Consider the following 16,944-nt stretch of genomic DNA (forward strand, 5'->3'; position numbering starts at 1 on the left):
CGGGCGGGCCGGGCTCCTGCGGGAGGAGGCAGGACGGGGGCCGGGAGCGGGGCTCTGAGGCGAGGCTTCATCGCCCCTGCGCCTCCGCCTTCCCGCCGCCGGCCCCTCTGAGCTGCCAGCGGTACCGGGCGAGCCCCGCTGCTCGGGGGCCTTCGGTCGCTGCTGCTCGGGGGCCTTTGCGCGGAGCTTGGCGTGACGCTGCTGCGTTGTCGCTTTTTCAGATGATGAGCTGAGCCTGCTGGTCATCGTCATTGACACCAACCCTATCTGGTGGGGAAAGAAGGCGCTAGGAGAAGCTGAGGTACGTCTTCTGGGTGTTGGTACTACTGGTGGTGGTTTCTGAGGGAAATAACTTATCTTTTTTTAGATGTTAGTAGGTAGCCAAGAAATGGGGTTAGTCTTTGATTTCTGAACTACGCTAACATTGTCTGCTAAAACACATATAATGGATGTTAGAGTACTCTCTTAAAAATAGCTACCCGGCATTGCGTATTTGTCCAAGCTTGTTTTCTAAATGCTTCCTATGAAGAAAGGAAGCTTTTCTGCGTCTTCAGGTTCTTTTAACTGCAGTTATTTGAGAGCCTTCGTCTAAATTACTTAACCGTAAATGTTATTGTGCTGTATTTACTTTCTTCTTTTTTTCTTCAGTTCACCCTATCAAAATGCATTGATGCAGCGATGGTACTGGGAAATTCACACTTATTTATGAATCGCACCAACAGGCTTGCTGTAATAGCAAGTCACACGCAGGAAAGGTATAGTTGCTTCTTCACAGTATAAAGGTTTAAAGTGTTCTTTCCTTTCTCTCTCTCCTGATTTTCTTGTTGAAGTATATAATTGAAACCAGGTTTGAAATGCGTAATGTATCATTGCCTTGAAAACAAAAATTAACTAAAACTGTGTAGGAAAGAAATAATCTGAGTTAGTGTCTTGCACAAAGCAACAAAAAGGCTTATAAAACAGAAGGGAGGTTTGAACAGAATTTTACTTAAAAATACACAGAGAAAGGGAGGGAGAGGATGGTAGAGTTGGGGCGAGCAGGACGATGCAAGTAGCAGAAGTTTTCTGTTTAGTGGATATTTTTCCCCAGATATTCGTGAGTCTCAGGATCCACCGCTAGGTGCAGGCATGGCATCTATTTGCCAGTTCTCTTAAGGAGTGTCTTGAAAGGGGGAAGGTGAATGTGGGTTTTACCCCATTTGGGGTTTGAAGTTTGCCTGCCTTATGTAGTCTCTTTAATGTCTAAAGTATTACAATTATTTGAAATTATATTTCAGAGTATTGCTGTCTACGGCTGATTAGTTTATGGCATTTTTTCTTATGAGGTTAATGACAATACACGTATACTTTGTTTTTTCTCCGTTTCAGCCGTTTCTTGTACCCTGGGAAGCGTTGGGCTTTTGCAGATCTCTTTGGAGATGGTGGTAGTTCCATGGAATCTAATTGCTCTGGCAGCAAGGACGGAAAATATGAATTATTAACAGCAATAAATGATGCAATTGCAGAAGAGATTAAAGACCTAATGACAAAAAGTAAGGAAGAGAAAATTCTAGGCTTAATATGCAGAATTGCAAAACACTTGGACTCTCGAGGAGTTGTAGGAATTTCCTTTATTTTGATCATGTGACTTTTAATAGGTTTAAAGTAGATGAGTACATTATGCTTGACACTTCGGGCCTCTGCATTTGACAAAGATAAAACTTTCTATTTGCCAAAGATAAAACTTGTCATATTTGGTATGGTCAGGCTCAGCAACTGTTTTTATGTACAAAAGTAACTTTTGCCACTTTTCTTGTATTGCAGCTGACATGAGGGGCCAGCAAACAGAAACTCTGTTAGCAGGATCACTTGCTAAAGCACTTTGTTGTATCCTTTTGATCACAGACTCTTCAAAGCCTTTATGTATTTTTAAGTCTGTTTCTTATAATATTAATTAAGTTTTACTATTCCTGTTCTGTAATAATACTCAAAACTGAAATGTTTGCCTCGTAACTGTGGGTCACGCTTATTAAAACGTGTGTTGGCTAAGGTGGGGAATACGTGGTATGGATGCGGGAGTTGTTTCCAAGAGTAGAATATAGATTCCTTAATGTCAGCTAATGTAGATATCAACAAGATGAGCAAAGAGGTAAAAGGTAATGCCTCTGCTCCTGTTTTCAGTACTTGCATAAATATTTGAATCAGAATAACAGATATAAATGCATATGTACATACAGACAGATAGGCATGTGTTTTGACACGACCCCATTTCCAAAATTGGCAATAATAGGTATGGGTTTATCCCGATCATTTGAAGTTGCCCAGTTTAAATTAGGTCTGGGTGATGACTAGAAGTAAAGGACTTGATTCTTGTCCACGTTCTTGTTCTGCATTTCTGTTGCATGCAAGTGAAATGAGTAAAACTGTAACTGGAATCTCTTTAGAACAACTGGAGGTTGAGAGGAACTCTTTGAAAGTCAGGTGATGCAGAGATCCTCTTCCAAAGGGACCACGTACAGAGCTGTGATGGTAGTTTGATTTCTTACTTGGTTTTGGTCTTCCTCTTGTGACTTCTGTAATCAGGAAAAGTGCTAGTTGTGCAAATAGTTTTGCAGGGAGCGTATTGGACTAGAATCAGCTACACGTTTTAGGTTACTTTAATCAAAGAGAAATACCATATAACTTGAGATACGTGTTTCAACCAGTGAGTTGGTAATGAAAAGCGCTGAACGTTTCTTTCCTGATCAACATCTAACTGCTTTTGGACAATAAATGAAATGGGTCTGCTTTCATAACAAGTCTGAATTAGTCCACAGATGCCTGTCACTGGGACTGTAAAACAGTTTCATGTACATATTTTAACTGATAAGTTAGGTACTCGAGAGGTTAAATGCTACAGAATTAAAAGGGCAAACCACAGGCGACAGAAACAATGAGCTCATGCATTTCTTTTTCTTTTTAATACTTAGCCAATCAAGAAATGAAATCAAGGATTTTGGTAAGAACTTCTGCTGTCAGTTTTCTTTTAGTCTTGGAATTCAGTGATATTATGTAAGCTAACAAGTTTGAATTGTTTTATTTAGGTCATAAAAGCAGCAGAAGACAGTGCATTGCAATACATGAATTTCATGAATGTGATCTTTGCGGCACAGAAACAGGTGAAGCTGGCATTTTTTTCATATATATTATCTTCTATTAACGTGCAAAGATAACGAAATTGTTAATTTCTCTTATGATTACGTTCTGATCAAGTGAAAGAGCTTCCCTATGGCTGTGGTGGCCCTGCAGCTGTAAAAGCAGGTGCATTTATATGTGGAGTGCATTTATAGCGGAAACGGGTCGTGACAGTAACGCTGATGAGGCTACATTGGTCCTAGCTGCATGCGTTTCGTCTTTTTTCTTGCAGAGTATTTTGATTGATGCCTGTGTCTTGGACTCTGATTCGGGTCTTCTACAACAGGTACGGACTTCCTATTCTTATTTGCTGTTTACATTTATCCATAGATACTTGATGCTAGATAGTTTGACATATTCTGAAGCTCTCCTTTCCTTTGTTTCAAGAACGGGTGTGGAAATATGTTCAGTGGATCTGACAGTTCCAACATGCAGGCCTTGTGCAGTACATGGATATTTTAAATATCCTGTTAGTCTCATAAAACATAACAATCTGATCATGCTCCCTGCTTTCCAGGCTTGTGACATTACGGGTGGTATATATTTGAAAGTGCCCCACATGCCATCCCTTCTGCAGTATTTGTTGGTAAGTCATTTAAAAAACACTTCAGTGTTTTTCCCTGTGTCAGATGTGAGATCTTACTGATTTCATTGACAAGGTAATACAGCAGTACCATTCTAATTTGCAAAATATTTTTTCTCTGTTCGTGCAGTGGGTGTTTCTCCCTGATCAAGAGCAAAGATCACAGCTTGTCCTTCCACCTCCTATTCATGTTGACTACAGAGCTGCGTGCTTCTGTCATCGAAATCTTATTGAAATTGGCTATGTGTGCTCTGTGTGCTTGTCAAGTAAGTTTATAAATATTTAAGAGTCTAATTTCTTACATTCAGATGAACTGTTTTAGTGAAAGCCAATTCTTTTATTTTCCAGTATTCTGCAACTTCAGTCCTATTTGTAGTACATGCGAGTAAGTGTTTCTTCTTCTTGTTTCAGGGGTGGGTATGGAAATACGTTCAGTGTATCTTGACAGTTCCTTTTTTATGTTGTTTCAGGACTGCTTTCAAAATATCACTGCCACCTGTCATGAAAGCTAAGAAGAAGAAATTAAAGTTAGCTGTGTAACAACGTTATGTAAATACATCATTACCTCCTCCAGTAATTCCATGAAATGGAATATACGTGAGAAATTGATGGCACTTTTTATTGGATATGAAAGAGAACTGTTTGCAGTGTTACTACTTGTTTCTTAAGGGATAAATATTTAAATCGTATGTTTTCTACACAGCCCTTTAAGTAACAAATCACTGTATTACCATGTAACCTGTGCTGTTTTAAATACTAATTCTTAATTTCAGAATTTACAGCCTGTTAAGAGACAGACCTTGTGAAGTAGAAGGTATTCTGGCCACTGCAAAGTTTCACACCTCCAAGTTACTTTCAAAGCCAAGAAAGCTCTGGTTCTTTTTGTATGTTGGTGTAAAGGTAAGAATGACCATTTCTGGTGTGTAGGATCAGAACCTTAGCACAATGTTATTCAGGGACTTCAACTTCTTGCTAGCTTTTGCTAGCAGTTTTTGGACTGAAACAGCATCAGTTTCAAATAAATGAGCCAACGTTTTCATGATGGCTTAGAACCCACCTTTTTTTTTTAAGATGCTAATTCCCCTGCGTGTGAACTATGTGTATTCATATTCCTTTGTCTCTGCTGTCTTTGTGGTATTTCTTTCTCAATTGGCTCTCTCTTCATTCATCAATAAAAAGGCACCCCTTTGTTTAAAATAACTTCAATAAATGCAAACTAGCTGGTTAGTCTTTAGGGTTGTATTTTGAAACTGGAAAACAAAAAATATAATTCTGTGTAATATGACAGCAGGCACACTTTTTTTTTTTTCTAGTATGTGGTTTTATGCCTGGCATTTGACAAGTAAGAAGGAAGACTTTTGGATTGGTGTTTTTTATGTCAGAACATGAGGGTATGCTGTGTACTTCTGAACATGGCTTTGGTTTAAACAAACAAAAAAATAGTCTCCCACTTTTAAAAGGTAACTGTATGATTTGGTGTTTTTACCTGTTGCTAGTAACTGATGTTCCCCTGAAAGGAATACAGAGAGTAATTGTTTCCTACATAGAAAAAGCCAATTTTTTTTTTCAAAGGGCTATGCAGGAATTTATGTCACATCTTGATACGTGCGTCAGGTTTTTGTCAATGTATCGGTTGCAGTAAGTGCCCGTCTTTTACTGGCTTGTTTGATTGCCAAAAGCCATTTTGTTTGAAAGCTGTATTTATAATTCACTTTGTATAAAAGTTTTGTAATAAAATCTTTTTCAAATGTGGTTAGATGTTGCTATAATAGCAGATATTTTTAAGGGTGAGCTACACGGCCTTCTTGCAGTTTTGTGGTGTACAAGTGTGGCGGTACGATCTGGCGCTCCAGGAGGTGCCTGAGGGAGGACGTGGTCGGGTGGAGGTAGGTGAGCAGATGAGGGGCAGTCTCGGTTGATCCCGCTTTCGGCTGTGCAATGGCTGACGTGAGGAGGGGGACGTGAGGCGGCCCGGCCGCGCTGTGGGACCGGCCGCGGCCCCGCCGCCTGCCTGCGCTCCCGGGCCCGCTTCCCCCGTCAGGCGGCAGCGCTTCCCGCCCCTTCCCGTTGCCATGGCGCCGCGCTGCCGCCGCAAGATGGCGGTCGGGCAGCAGCCGGCTCCGCGGCGGGGCCCTCCTTAGGCGCCATGGCGGCTGCTTTCCTCGGGGCGCTGCTGCTGCTGGCGGCGCCTTGCCGCGGGCAGCGGGCTTGGGAACCCGGTGCGTGGAGGGCGTCAGGAGCCGCGATGAAAGGCGGCCTCCGGGGGGGCGAGGCTGCTGAGGGAAGGGGGCCAAAAGGGCGGCCGGGGGTGAGGGGAAGAGGGGGTCGGTTTGCGGCTGACCTGCCCTGACTGACTGGCGGTGGGGCCTGCCCGGGTAGGCGTGAGGGGAGGCCCCCAGAGGTGACGGGGAGGGGGTTCCCTGGGACTAGGAGGTGGTGGGCCCTTGGTGCCCCCGCCCGAAGGTGCTGCCCCCGGGGGGTCCTGCCACTGCTTAGCGCTGGCGGAGATTCGGAGGGGGAAACGCGGAGCTGCTTCTGTTGGACTTTTCGAAAGCCTGTAAAGGAAATGCTAGTGAAACTCCCAGCTTGGAGCCCTAAACTTGAAACTACGTCCGCACGCTGAGGGCAGTAGTCTGCAATTACTGGATCACAGGTAGCGCCCTGATACCCTTCATGGCCTCAAGAAATTAAAAAGCGTAAACTGAAGTCAGCAAGAAAAGCTAAATATGTTGTTGCCTGACCTGTGTAGTATCTGCACAGGCCAGTGAGTGCTGCAGTCTCCTGCTGTAATGTTGTTCTACTACGTGTTTACCGAGCATCTTGACAAAGGTAAACTTGCGGTATAGAAAGCTATGGTGAACCCACTGCTCTAGCACTTTGCAAGCATGTAAATACAATTCTGTACTAGGCATCACAAGGTGTTTTTGTTCCATTTGTGACAATTTAAAGTATAGGAAGGTAAGAATCTAGCCCAAGTGTAAGACCTAAATATGTCTTACAGGTGTTACCTTTTTCAGTTAGTGTGTGTTAAGACTTGTTTCTTTTTTTTTTAGTCTTTCAGCCTTCATTTATCCATATGTCAGGGCCCAGAGTCAATTCATTTTTTCTCGGAAATTCTTCAGGAGTTAATTTTTCTATCATTTTAAGTCCTATAGATGAAGAGACAGGTAAGAGCACTTCACTTCCCTCCTCCCCCCCAGTATGTAAATAAATATGTTTGAATTATTAATGTTTTTTGACACTAAAATTACTGGAGAAATGGCAATGCACTTCATTTAGTGCTTTAATAGTTACTGAAATGGGAACTCCAAAGGACTTCTGCTGATTAAGCCCTTAGTCCTCTGTTGACTCCTTGTCAGCCGGGCCTGAGACTGTGCCTATTTGAAGGCACAAGAGGAGTTTAAATGTACTTCTTATTTTCCAGTCTTTTCTAAATGACGGTGGAACACTTTTTCAATTTTTATTTTGATATAGGAAAATTACAACTTGCAAATTGCAGCGGGAGTAAAAGAGCTGGTGATTGGAATTTGAGTGTAACACCTGGTATGGTATGTAAAATACTGATTCTTCCCTAAAATGGGAAGGACTGAACTGTCATATATTAAGGGCTAATGAAATACTAGCAAAACGTTTATGTACTAACAACCCAGTTTGAATGTCTTGCCCTTGCCTTTTTCCCTTGACATACCCCTTTGGTGGGTGCCCTTGCTGGAGTTTGCTGAGGTGCAGCTTTGACACTGATTCCTTGTCCTCCTCCTATCCAGAATTGCCTGTGCTTCCTGGCTGGCTGCAGCATTTGAGACTGTTTCAGATCTGCTGGAAGGAGCTAATAGAAATAAACAAGTAGTGGTTTTATACAGCACGAGCTCTGGAAAGTCTATATTTATTAGACTTGCCTTCAGTGTTATGTTATCTGTAATTCCCTAGGGGTTTTATAAAATCTGCAGTCATTCCAGTTTTCGACTGAAGGTAGCTGTAAAAACTGAAATTCACTTTTTGCTATTTGTTCTTTTCTTTAGAATTGTGCATGTGATTTCTGAGGTAACTTAATCTGCGTGCATGCCTTAAAAAGTTCTGAGTACAGTTCCTATCCTCTCTGTATTTGCACATCTCAGTAGCAGACCCTTTGTCCTTCCACTCTCAGCAAATGTCCGATTTTATATAGGAAGAATATCATTGCATTGTAGCGCTGACAAAACACAGTAGTACTGAAACTTCTCCTTTAGAAGCTGATAAGTGGTATAAATAAAAGTAATTTAATACAAGCCGTCAAAGCTGTCAAACTTTATTTTGCATTTTTTTCAGAACACTTCCAAAGTGACTGTAAGCTTGACTAGAAATCTGCAGTTGTGTTTGCCCAACGCCACTGACTGCTGCACAACACCTCTCTGTGTGGTTGAGACGCTTCAGGTTTTAGCTTGCCGTGATTCACTGGTGTTGGCGCATCTCCTGATTCAAGCTGAAATATATGCCAACTCTTCCTTTACAGGGAATGTGTCAGGTAAATGTTTAGATATGCTGAATAAGAAAAGGCATTTTGGCTGTTCTTTCCCTCTATATATGAAAAAATAAAAATTGGGATTTGGGCAGCAGTAAGAGATACTGAATAATCATTAATGGAATTTAACAAAAGGTGTGTACGCAGTCGGAATAAACTGTAATGTGCACGGTCTATGTATTTCAATTCCAGTCCATTTAATCTGATTTTTCTCTTCTTTTTTCTTTCTTTTTTTTTTTTTTTCCTAATTCTTTTACAGAAAATGCAACTATCATCCCAAACCAGGCGTTTAAGCCATTGGGCTCTTGTCCTTGTGACTTGACAGCTGGAGCTTGTGATGTTCGTTGTTGCTGTGATCCGGTACTTATTTCATATTAATCTTTGATTAAGTGTTTCAAAATTTCTAGGGTCTTTCTGTTGTCTGGCGGGAGAGAGAGGTACTGGATGCTTCAGACTAGATGGGGCTAGAGGGCTTGTCTGGATTTTCCAGTATTTCTAATAATAAGTATGACCTCTCTCTACAAAATTGGTTTGATTTACCTCTAAGTATAGAATCATGGAATAGTTTGGGGTGGAAGGGACCTTTAAAGGTCATCAATCCAACCCCCCTGCAATGAGCAGGGGCATCTTCAACTAGTGTGAGTTGCTCACTATGGCTGTAGTGCCTACGGTAATGCAATTACTGTGCTAAAAAGTGACCGTTCTTTTCCCTTTCAGGAATGTACACCGGACCTGAAGCAGTTATTCAGTGAATCATGTTTCACCGGAGTGTTTGGTGGGGATGTAAACCCACCTTTTGATCAGCTGTGCTCTTCTCAGTCAATGGAATATACCCCTGATTGGTTTCCCTTCCTTTGTGTACAGTCTTCTCTTAACAATACACCATTTCTTGGCTACTTTTATCATGGCTCTATGTAAGTCTTAAGAAAATGTATTTTTTCAAGACACGCATTAGGCGTGCTACCAAAAATATAGCCTATTTTTTTAATGAAAGTTATTTTGAAATTGTAATTTTAGGGTGTGAACTTTAAGTGCAAAATGGAGAAATGTCGTTGGTGCTATATGAGAACATGGGACATGAAAGCAAATGTGTAATTATTTGTGTGAGGTAGAGAGCAAAGAATTGTTTCATTTTAAAACTTGTTTGCAGTTCTACACCCAGAGTTCCTTCGTTTAAGATCCCTTTACAAACTTCTCCTGGGAAACTTTTCACTGGTTACAGACAAGGAGATCCAATTATGACAGAAGAAAATGAATATTTTACCATTCCCCAGGTAATCACTTCATGTTCAGGAGCTTTTGGTTCCTCTTGGCTTGTTTGATATTCTCCATATGTCACACTCCTTACAGCTTTGTAACCAGATTCTGCAATTTGCTGTTGTGAAGTGGTGGAATGTATTTTTCACAAAAAAAACCCTAACCAAACAAATGCACAAAATCATTATTAAAAGTAAACATTATCCTTCCCCATCCCCCTGCCCATTCCACCAAAATGGTAATGTTTTAATTATTTGAAGAGGTAAAAGCAAGCTTGGCATCCCAATTAATAGTTTATGGCTTACCGTATTTCTGTGGTTTTTGGTTTGCCTGCTGCATTACTGAGCACTATAGTTGATTTTCCCTTTGAATCTTAGTCATCTGGTTGTACTTTTTTCGAATTCCCTTTGCATTTTAGAGAGACTTGTTGGTTATAATAATTTTGACAAATGAGGATGAAGCCATACTGTACCTCGAAACTATTTTGAAAGCTGTGCTTTTTAAATGTTAACCTCTCTCTTGCTACAGATTGGTATTTTGATACCATGAGATTACTGGTTTGTCAAAGTGTCATATGGCTGTAGTGCATACTTGGAGCATTTCACTAACAAATAATCTTAAAATTAAAAGCAAGGGGCTAGAAAAGGGTCCAGCGTACTTATGTCTGTTGAACTACCTGCAGCAATCCACGGCTGGACAGTGTGTTGGAAATGCCCCTGTAGCGTATCTCCAGAACTTCGATGTCAAATGCCTTACTGATCTAGCATCTTGCAAGGAAGGACTGCCCCATGACGTGAGGATAAACAGTGGTACTGGAGGTATGCTGCATAAACCCTAACAGAAATGTGGTTTGTGTTTCTCCGAGCTGCTAGAAGAGAACAAACCCAAGGGCTGTTGACATGGTAGCTACATGTAATATCTTTGTTGTCTGGTAGCTGTAGTTCAGCATTTGGGGATGTTCTGTTCCTGTTTCTGATGACCTTCCAGCAAGTGTCCTGCTATTTCCCAAGATTTGGGATATAAGAAATAGTGGGATTGGCCTTTGTTTCCCATTTATCTGTTTCTGGTGACTCGTACTGGTTATGGCTGCACATGACAGTACAGAGCATCCCTCTTTCTATTTTCAGACTGTTGCAGAGCCCTTTTTCTGTCAAGAGGGTGCAGTATCATCATCTTAGAATTAGTGAGAAGTGGTTACTTTCTGTATTACAAGAGCATATACTTATGAAGTGTCCTTCTGGAGTTTGAGATAATATGGTTACCAGCATGAAGATAATTTATTTTACACTACATAATTGTCTAATTTTGTTCATCTATATTGCCTTTGTAAGACCCAGAGATAACTAGCTGTGCTCTCAAAATACATAAGCTGTTTGGTTCTTTACCAAAATTAATTTTCTAAATAATTTTCTACTCCATTTTCATAACAACAAGGATTACACCTTGGATGTGAAAACAGCACGTCTGTCTCTCTTATTAGTCAGGATTACTGCGGTGTTTTTTTTTTATTCTCAGACTTCATCCAACAAAATGTCATCTATAGGACCATCACCGACATGGGCAACTTCATAACTGAAAGTGGTATGTCTCTTCCATTTAATAAACATGTTCCTTGCCTAACCTGGACTATATAAGAAATAGATGATTTTGATGCCTAAAATGTTTACCTGCTGTAGTTCTTAGGAGGGATCTTGTATGTTATCTAATACTCAAAAAGTAAACCGGCCTGCTGCAAAGCAGAAAGTATTTCATTTACCCCAACTTCGTTTAAAGTTGGTCAAGAAATCAGGTCCCTTAGCTTACATTAAAAGTAATTTTTGAGAAAAAAAAAAATAAACAAAGCTATAAAGAAAGCTTTAAAAAAATCTCCATAATGAACAATTAAGTGGGATGGGCAGACTGTAAGCAGACGTGTCTCTGTTTTGTAAGCTCTCGTGCCTTTTTAAGGGCCTTTTTCAGCCAGTGAAGCAGTTATTTGATGTAGAACAGTGGTTCCCAGTCAGTGGGAGGGTAATGCAGCACAAATGAAACTAATGGAATCGAAGCTAACGTGCTTTTCTGGGCAGTGCTGGCTCCCGGGGAGGGATGAGATGAAAGCAGAGGGAGTCCTGAGTCCAGAGAAGTGCATCAGCTGGTGATGTAAAGTCCAGTGCTGCGCTTTTCAGGAGAGCTTTAGCTGCAAAAGGGCCTGGAACTGCTGATGTTGAAATACTGATAAGCTGGGGGATTGTACTGTCTCACTGTCCTAACAAGATGGGACTTAAACAGTAAAATAAATTCTCAAAAAGGTGAATGTTGTTATTTCCAGAATTTCGCTAGAGTTTTTTAATGTGTTGTTTTTCAGCTACAGGAACATAGCTTTTTACTTAGCAGTGCTTTTCATTACGGCCTTTTCTTTTCTTCTGCCAGAAAGCCTTCATACTGCTGAGGTTCCATGTCAAAATGTAACTTTTGCAGAGCATTATATGTTCATTTGGAAAGACAAGAACATAGAGCGAATAAATGTCACAGTCTTCCTCGGAACTTTATGTGATGGAGGTATCGTGAAATTTCTTTTATGATTTTTGATTTTTTTTTTTCCTTCAGCATGGAAATTGTGTCATAGAATCTCTTATATACTAATACTTCTTAAAAAGAATTTCCCTTGGACTCTGGAAAGAAAATTTATGAGGCTGATTTCCATTAATTTGTATGATTTTGAATCTTCTGTTACTAATGAAGGACGGAAGTTTGTATCCTACATAGAGCGCACTTTTTGCTAATTTACTTATTTAAAAGTAAAGTCATATTTTTTTTTCTTTTACCAGAAATACTGACACAGAGATTCACAGTCAAATTTATAAGTTTAAAGAGTACTAATGCAGCAGAATTGTTTGGAAATCCAGGTATTAATACTTTATTTTGCCTCTTAAACGTGAAAAGAAAAAAGTTTCGTACTGTACAGATCATTATCAGCGACTGTTTTGTGTCTCTTTCATACTTCATGTTGCTTCCTGTCTTAATGCACTGCCAATTGTAATAGCGGTGATTGGTTCTTAGGCTTTTGTTCTATAGATATTGATGATTTAAAGTGAGTGTATTTGTACTGTAATGGAAATGTCTGCTTGTTTACTTCAAGATTGATGACGTTTATTATTAAAACAATGCTAATGCTTAAAGATTCTTATGCAATGTTCACGATTTCCCCTTCTATGTTTAGGTTATCAAGTTGGAAAACCAGTGAAAGCTGCAAATATGAATGCTTCTGATACTTTTGGAAGCCTAAACATTTGGCAGCCAGGTACTGGCTTGTGAGGTTGCAAGTGCAACTGTAGTTAATGCTAAAATGCCTTTTTTTTTTTTTTTTTTTTTTAAACATATTTTAGTTAAGAATCTCTTCCAAATTTTGCTTTTCTAGACTATTCCCTAGCCTTTATTCAAACTTCAGTGAGTAAGCCTCTAATGCTTTCTTGGAGAACTGAAGTTGAATGGACTCGTGTCTATATTTGCACTATACCACTTGGTGTTTTGCATTCTAATGTTTGATATTTTTGCACAAAATTGAAAGCTAGAGATGGAAAGGTTGATACAAGAAAGCTAAAGTAAGATGTTTTCATTTCATAGCTGGCAGAGGTTTATGTACGTCGGCAACTTATACACCAGTTTTATTTGGATTAGATTCGCTCTCTGGGTGCATTCTAGAAGTTGGTATTAATGAAGATTGCGGCCTTTTAAGGTGAGCTACGTAGGTCGAGTTGTTTTTCCCCGCGTCCCTCTTGTTGCTTATGATTCTCTACGAGTGCCTGCTATCAGCACTGTTACATTCTTTTGAAGTGTTTATGTATGCATTTCAGCTTTCTGTGGTTGATAGTATCACTTTTTTTTAAAAGGGAAATGACAATAATGGTTTCACTCAGATCTCCCTGTATTCAGATGAGGATTATGTTGGTGTGGAATGCTTTGCCATTTCTTCCCTTCAACAGATAGTTCAATAGTTCAGGTTTGGTTTTGTTGAGTGACAACATCTTTCAGAGGAAACTGACTTTATGATATAATATTACAACCCAGAATGGTGGACAGTACAGATTTACTTTTTGTGTAATCTTATATTCTTATTTTGCAGAGGAAATGTGACTGAGAAATTGAATTCATTAATACAAGCTACTCACATTGGAAAGAGGGACAATTCAAGTTATAGTGATCTAAATGATTGGGTGGAAATTATACGTAAGTGAGGTTTGTGTTGTTGTTTATAGTCTAAATATGCCCATACGATGAATAGAGCATCTCAGAATAAAACCAAAATGCCATTTCAAATGCCTAAAGGTACTGTTCTGGATCCATCCATCCATATAGGTGTACGCACGGGCATGTAACTCAATATGTGTATGGATACTGCACTAACGTGTATTTTACTGTCAGCCTGTGCATGTATGACTTGGTATTTTAGTTCTCTGTTGATAAAGTACTCCTTTTCTTTGTGTGTATTTTATATAGAGAAAACATGTCTTTCTGTGTTGCTGTGTGACAGTTACAGGTTACACTGGACAGGGCTCTGAGCAACCTGATCTGGTTGAAGATGCCCCTGCTCATTGCAGGGGGGTTGGACTAGATGACCTCCCTTCCAACCCAAACTATTCTATGATTCTATGATTTAAATAACTCTGTTCTCCTCCATAGGTCTTGATCCATTTAATTCTGATACCAATGTGAGCAGCGGAAACTTAAAAGGCATTTGTCCAGATATTCCTGCAAATCTGAATATTCGCATAGTCTTTGCTGTTGTGGGTGCAGTACAAGGGATTCCCCAGCAGGAGATTCTTGCTGTGCAGATCAGGTAGAGAGTTTTGTGTCTCTGGTATCTGACAAATAAATGTTTCATTTCTAGACTTGCTTACCTAACATTTGCAGATTAAATTTTACAAACAAAAATGTTATTTTGTTATTTCTAACTTTTTACATGGTTTTTATTTGTATTTGCAGCCCAAATTCCTTTGATCACAACCAGGTTTGCCTTTCTCCTGAAATTAATATAATAATTAAAATATTAATGGTTAACAGTAGATAATCTTTCTACTTCACTGAAATATTAAATAAAATCTATGATGCTGCCAGTAGTAGGCATACACAGGGCATTCCATCAGAAGAATATTTTCATTTCTTGTCATGTGGTGGAAGTGACAACAACGTTGTCCTGTGTTCTGGCTTACTCCAATCTAGAGCTCTTCTTGAGAGCTGTGGTAAATGCTTTATTCTTTCCTGAAACAGGGAATTTTCACTTCGCAAGCACTTTTTTTTTTTCCCAAGTCAATCCCAATTGAATAAATGGGATTCTGTTCTACTGTACCTCATTTCCAGACTTCGCAAGTTCTCTCCCTGCATGGTGTTGAAAATCCAGAGATCATCAACTGCTTCCTAAAGACTGTGTATTTTGTCCTTTCATGGTTATGTTTAGGTTCTAAATTGCCGTGTACAGCCCTCCAGTAATAGTTATGCATATTCTTACAGTTACTCCACAGTCATATGGCAATTCCAGTGTGGGATTATCTGTGAAAACAGCACCAGCTTTCTTCCCATCACTGCTTCTGTTCAGTTTATTAAAGTGCCAGCTCAGCCACCTGTTCCAATGACAAGGTAATTCTTGTAAAGACATCGATGCTTCACATTGTTAAGCAGATGTAGGGTGAATAGCCTTGATCGAAAGCTTACTTTGGTTTGGTGGAGTACAGAGCAATAAGGCCTGGTTCACAGACTTATGGAATAACCATTCTGTTAGTGACAGTCTTCCCCGGGAGCATGAAGACCGTGAAGGGCTGTAAATCACCCTGTGAATAATTTGTAGTTTGAGTAATTTGTAGTTTGGTTTTAGCAGAAAAGCTTCTGTGTTTACTTGGGTGGATAAGGGGTGGTGTGTGAAGCTCCCAAACTATCCATTATATGAAAATTTTCATCACAAAAAGAAACATCTGACTAAAAATGACAGAAATGGAGTAGAGGCTCCAGTTCTCATTAGAGAAAAAAGTCGTAAGAGAATAACGACAAGGTTGTGGTTTAGTTTTGTTTTTTCCTGTAATCTGGACACCTTTTCACTTCGTTTTTTCAGCTTGTATTGGTGTTCTGGTACTGTAGTTAATAAACCTGTTGGTTTGTTTTTTTTTCCTTCAGATTTCAGATTAATTATACAGAATTTGACTGCAATCGAAATGATGTGTGCTGGCCACAACTTTTTTATCCATTGACACGGTTTTACACAGGTAAAAATAATAAGCAGTGTGGAATGCCGTGAACTGGACGTATTTCTTTGAAACATAATTAGGTGTGTGGAGTTTAGTCTGAAAGACTGCTTTGTAGTAGGGAATTAAAATTTCTCTTTTAGAAAGCATCGTCCAAAAAATGTGTTTAATTTTTCCCTTGATAATGCATTAATTTTTTAGTTAGACTAGTGGAAAAAATAATTACTAGGAGTACTTTCTGGATAAGATTGAAATTTTGTGGGTATCTGTTTGGCAGAGAGCGATTCTTTTTCAGTCCCCTCTAGAGTTTGGAGGGAGGAGAATATATCACTTTGTTGTGTTTCCATTTCCTCCCTTAAGTGTAGCTCTGTCAGTGCCTGATGTTGCCCCTGAAGGGCGGAGGGAGACTTTGTTTCTCGCTTTGCCAGTATGTATTTTTCAGCCAGCCCACATGAGTTTCAGTAAAAATTGGCCATGTTGGTAAGACAGTTCATTTTTACATGGTAAAACTGCGGTGGATAATCTCTCATGGGAGACTCTGTAGATTAAATGGCATTTCAAAGGGCATCAAGGCACTTGGACTCTGTTCCGAGAGCGGCACGGACAGAGGCAACTGCCCGTGTTTATTATCTGCGCAACTTCAGAGACTGAAGTTATACAAAGTGTGAAGTTCTGTAAGTGTGAAGCATCTTAATTCCTTGCTTTGTGCTCCATTATGTTATCCAGGCTATGCATATCCTTTAATCTGTATCTTTTGGGTTGTCTAAACTAAAATTTAGTTCTCATATGCTTACACTTTTTTTCTTTCTTTTTTTTTTTTTTGTTTTTGCAGGAGAACCGTATTCCCAGTGTCTTGCTAAAGGCCTGTCATTGGCATTTCTTGTTTTACTTGCAGCAATTATGAGTAACCCTTGGTTTTCTAAATTATTGAATCGTTCCTTCGTTTAAAAATGTTGATGTGAAGAGAACCACTTTTGTTAATACTTTAGGTACTTTTGGGTAAAATGTATGGATAAGTATTCCTGGATTTTTTAGACATTTTGTATAAACATTTAATGATACATAAAATGAATACTCTTACGGGATACAGAAACTGGTTGTGCTACTTAAAAACAAAGTAACAGAATTATTTTTGGGTGCTAGGCTCTGCGTGCGGAGCAGCGGAGCGCAGGGCTGGCTGGGGCAGGGTGAGCTCCGCGGGGGCTCTCGGGGACGGGCCTGTGTCCCGTCGAGGCGGCAGT

The 16,944-nt window shown here is 39.8% G+C and overlaps 2 protein-coding genes across 4 annotated transcripts in view; both read left to right on the forward strand.

Annotated features, from left to right (window-relative positions):
* The window catches only part of GTF2H3 (general transcription factor IIH subunit 3), a 5,726-nt gene extending 234 nt beyond the window's left edge, over window positions 1-5,492 (forward strand). Inside the window, exons 2-13 of the mRNA XM_087754918.1 lie at window positions 222-301; window positions 649-755; window positions 1,369-1,532; window positions 1,804-1,866; window positions 2,106-2,135; window positions 2,949-2,977; window positions 3,063-3,137; window positions 3,386-3,439; window positions 3,671-3,739; window positions 3,867-4,002; window positions 4,085-4,121; window positions 4,207-5,492. Of these exons, the coding sequence (XP_087611044.1) occupies window positions 222-301; window positions 649-755; window positions 1,369-1,532; window positions 1,804-1,866; window positions 2,106-2,135; window positions 2,949-2,977; window positions 3,063-3,137; window positions 3,386-3,439; window positions 3,671-3,739; window positions 3,867-4,002; window positions 4,085-4,121; window positions 4,207-4,276 (914 nt within the window). The 3' untranslated portion in view covers window positions 4,277-5,492. The remainder of the gene's footprint in view (window positions 1-221; window positions 302-648; window positions 756-1,368; window positions 1,533-1,803; window positions 1,867-2,105; window positions 2,136-2,948; window positions 2,978-3,062; window positions 3,138-3,385; window positions 3,440-3,670; window positions 3,740-3,866; window positions 4,003-4,084; window positions 4,122-4,206) is intronic.
* TCTN2 (tectonic family member 2) lies at window positions 4,510-16,793 on the forward strand. Of its 3 annotated transcripts, none has more exons than XM_087754917.1 (19): window positions 4,510-4,636; window positions 5,523-5,622; window positions 6,790-6,903; window positions 7,211-7,284; window positions 8,042-8,237; window positions 8,494-8,594; window positions 8,952-9,148; window positions 9,385-9,508; window positions 10,174-10,309; window positions 11,007-11,072; window positions 11,901-12,029; window positions 12,299-12,376; window positions 12,691-12,771; window positions 13,095-13,206; window positions 13,594-13,697; window positions 14,151-14,307; window positions 14,979-15,104; window positions 15,636-15,724; window positions 16,536-16,793. In XM_087754917.1, the coding sequence occupies exons 3-19, from the start codon at window positions 6,813-6,815 to the stop codon at window positions 16,649-16,651; spliced, it is 1,977 nt and encodes a 658-aa protein (XP_087611043.1). In that variant the 5' UTR covers window positions 4,510-4,636; window positions 5,523-5,622; window positions 6,790-6,812; the 3' UTR covers window positions 16,652-16,793. The 3 variants fall into 3 exon arrangements, with proteins under 3 accessions (XP_087611043.1, XP_087611042.1, XP_087611041.1); XM_087754916.1 differs by lacking the exon at window positions 4,510-4,636 and adding an exon at window positions 5,058-5,196; XM_087754915.1 differs by lacking the exons at window positions 4,510-4,636; window positions 5,523-5,622 and adding an exon at window positions 5,639-5,955.
* Window positions 16,794-16,944: the final 151 nt, after the last annotated feature.

This window comes from Nipponia nippon, unplaced genomic scaffold, assembly GCF_047370975.1.
Source record: "Nipponia nippon isolate SJK-2023a ecotype South Korea unplaced genomic scaffold, ASM4737097v1 scaffold_18, whole genome shotgun sequence".
Lineage (NCBI taxonomy): Eukaryota > Metazoa > Chordata > Aves > Pelecaniformes > Threskiornithidae > Nipponia > Nipponia nippon.

Excerpts from the sequence above, each read along its gene's own strand:
- TCTN2 (XM_087754915.1), top strand. The coding sequence starts at position 5,883 with ATGGCGGCTGCTTTCCTCGGGGCGCTGCTGCTGCTGGCGGCGCCTTGC. Across the intron at positions 8,595-8,951 it reads TTCGTTGTTGCTGTGATCCG|GAATGTACACCGGACCTGAA; the intron begins GTACTTATTTCA and ends TTTCCCTTTCAG. Across the intron at positions 12,772-13,094 it reads CCTAAACATTTGGCAGCCAG|CTGGCAGAGGTTTATGTACG; the intron begins GTACTGGCTTGT and ends TTCATTTCATAG.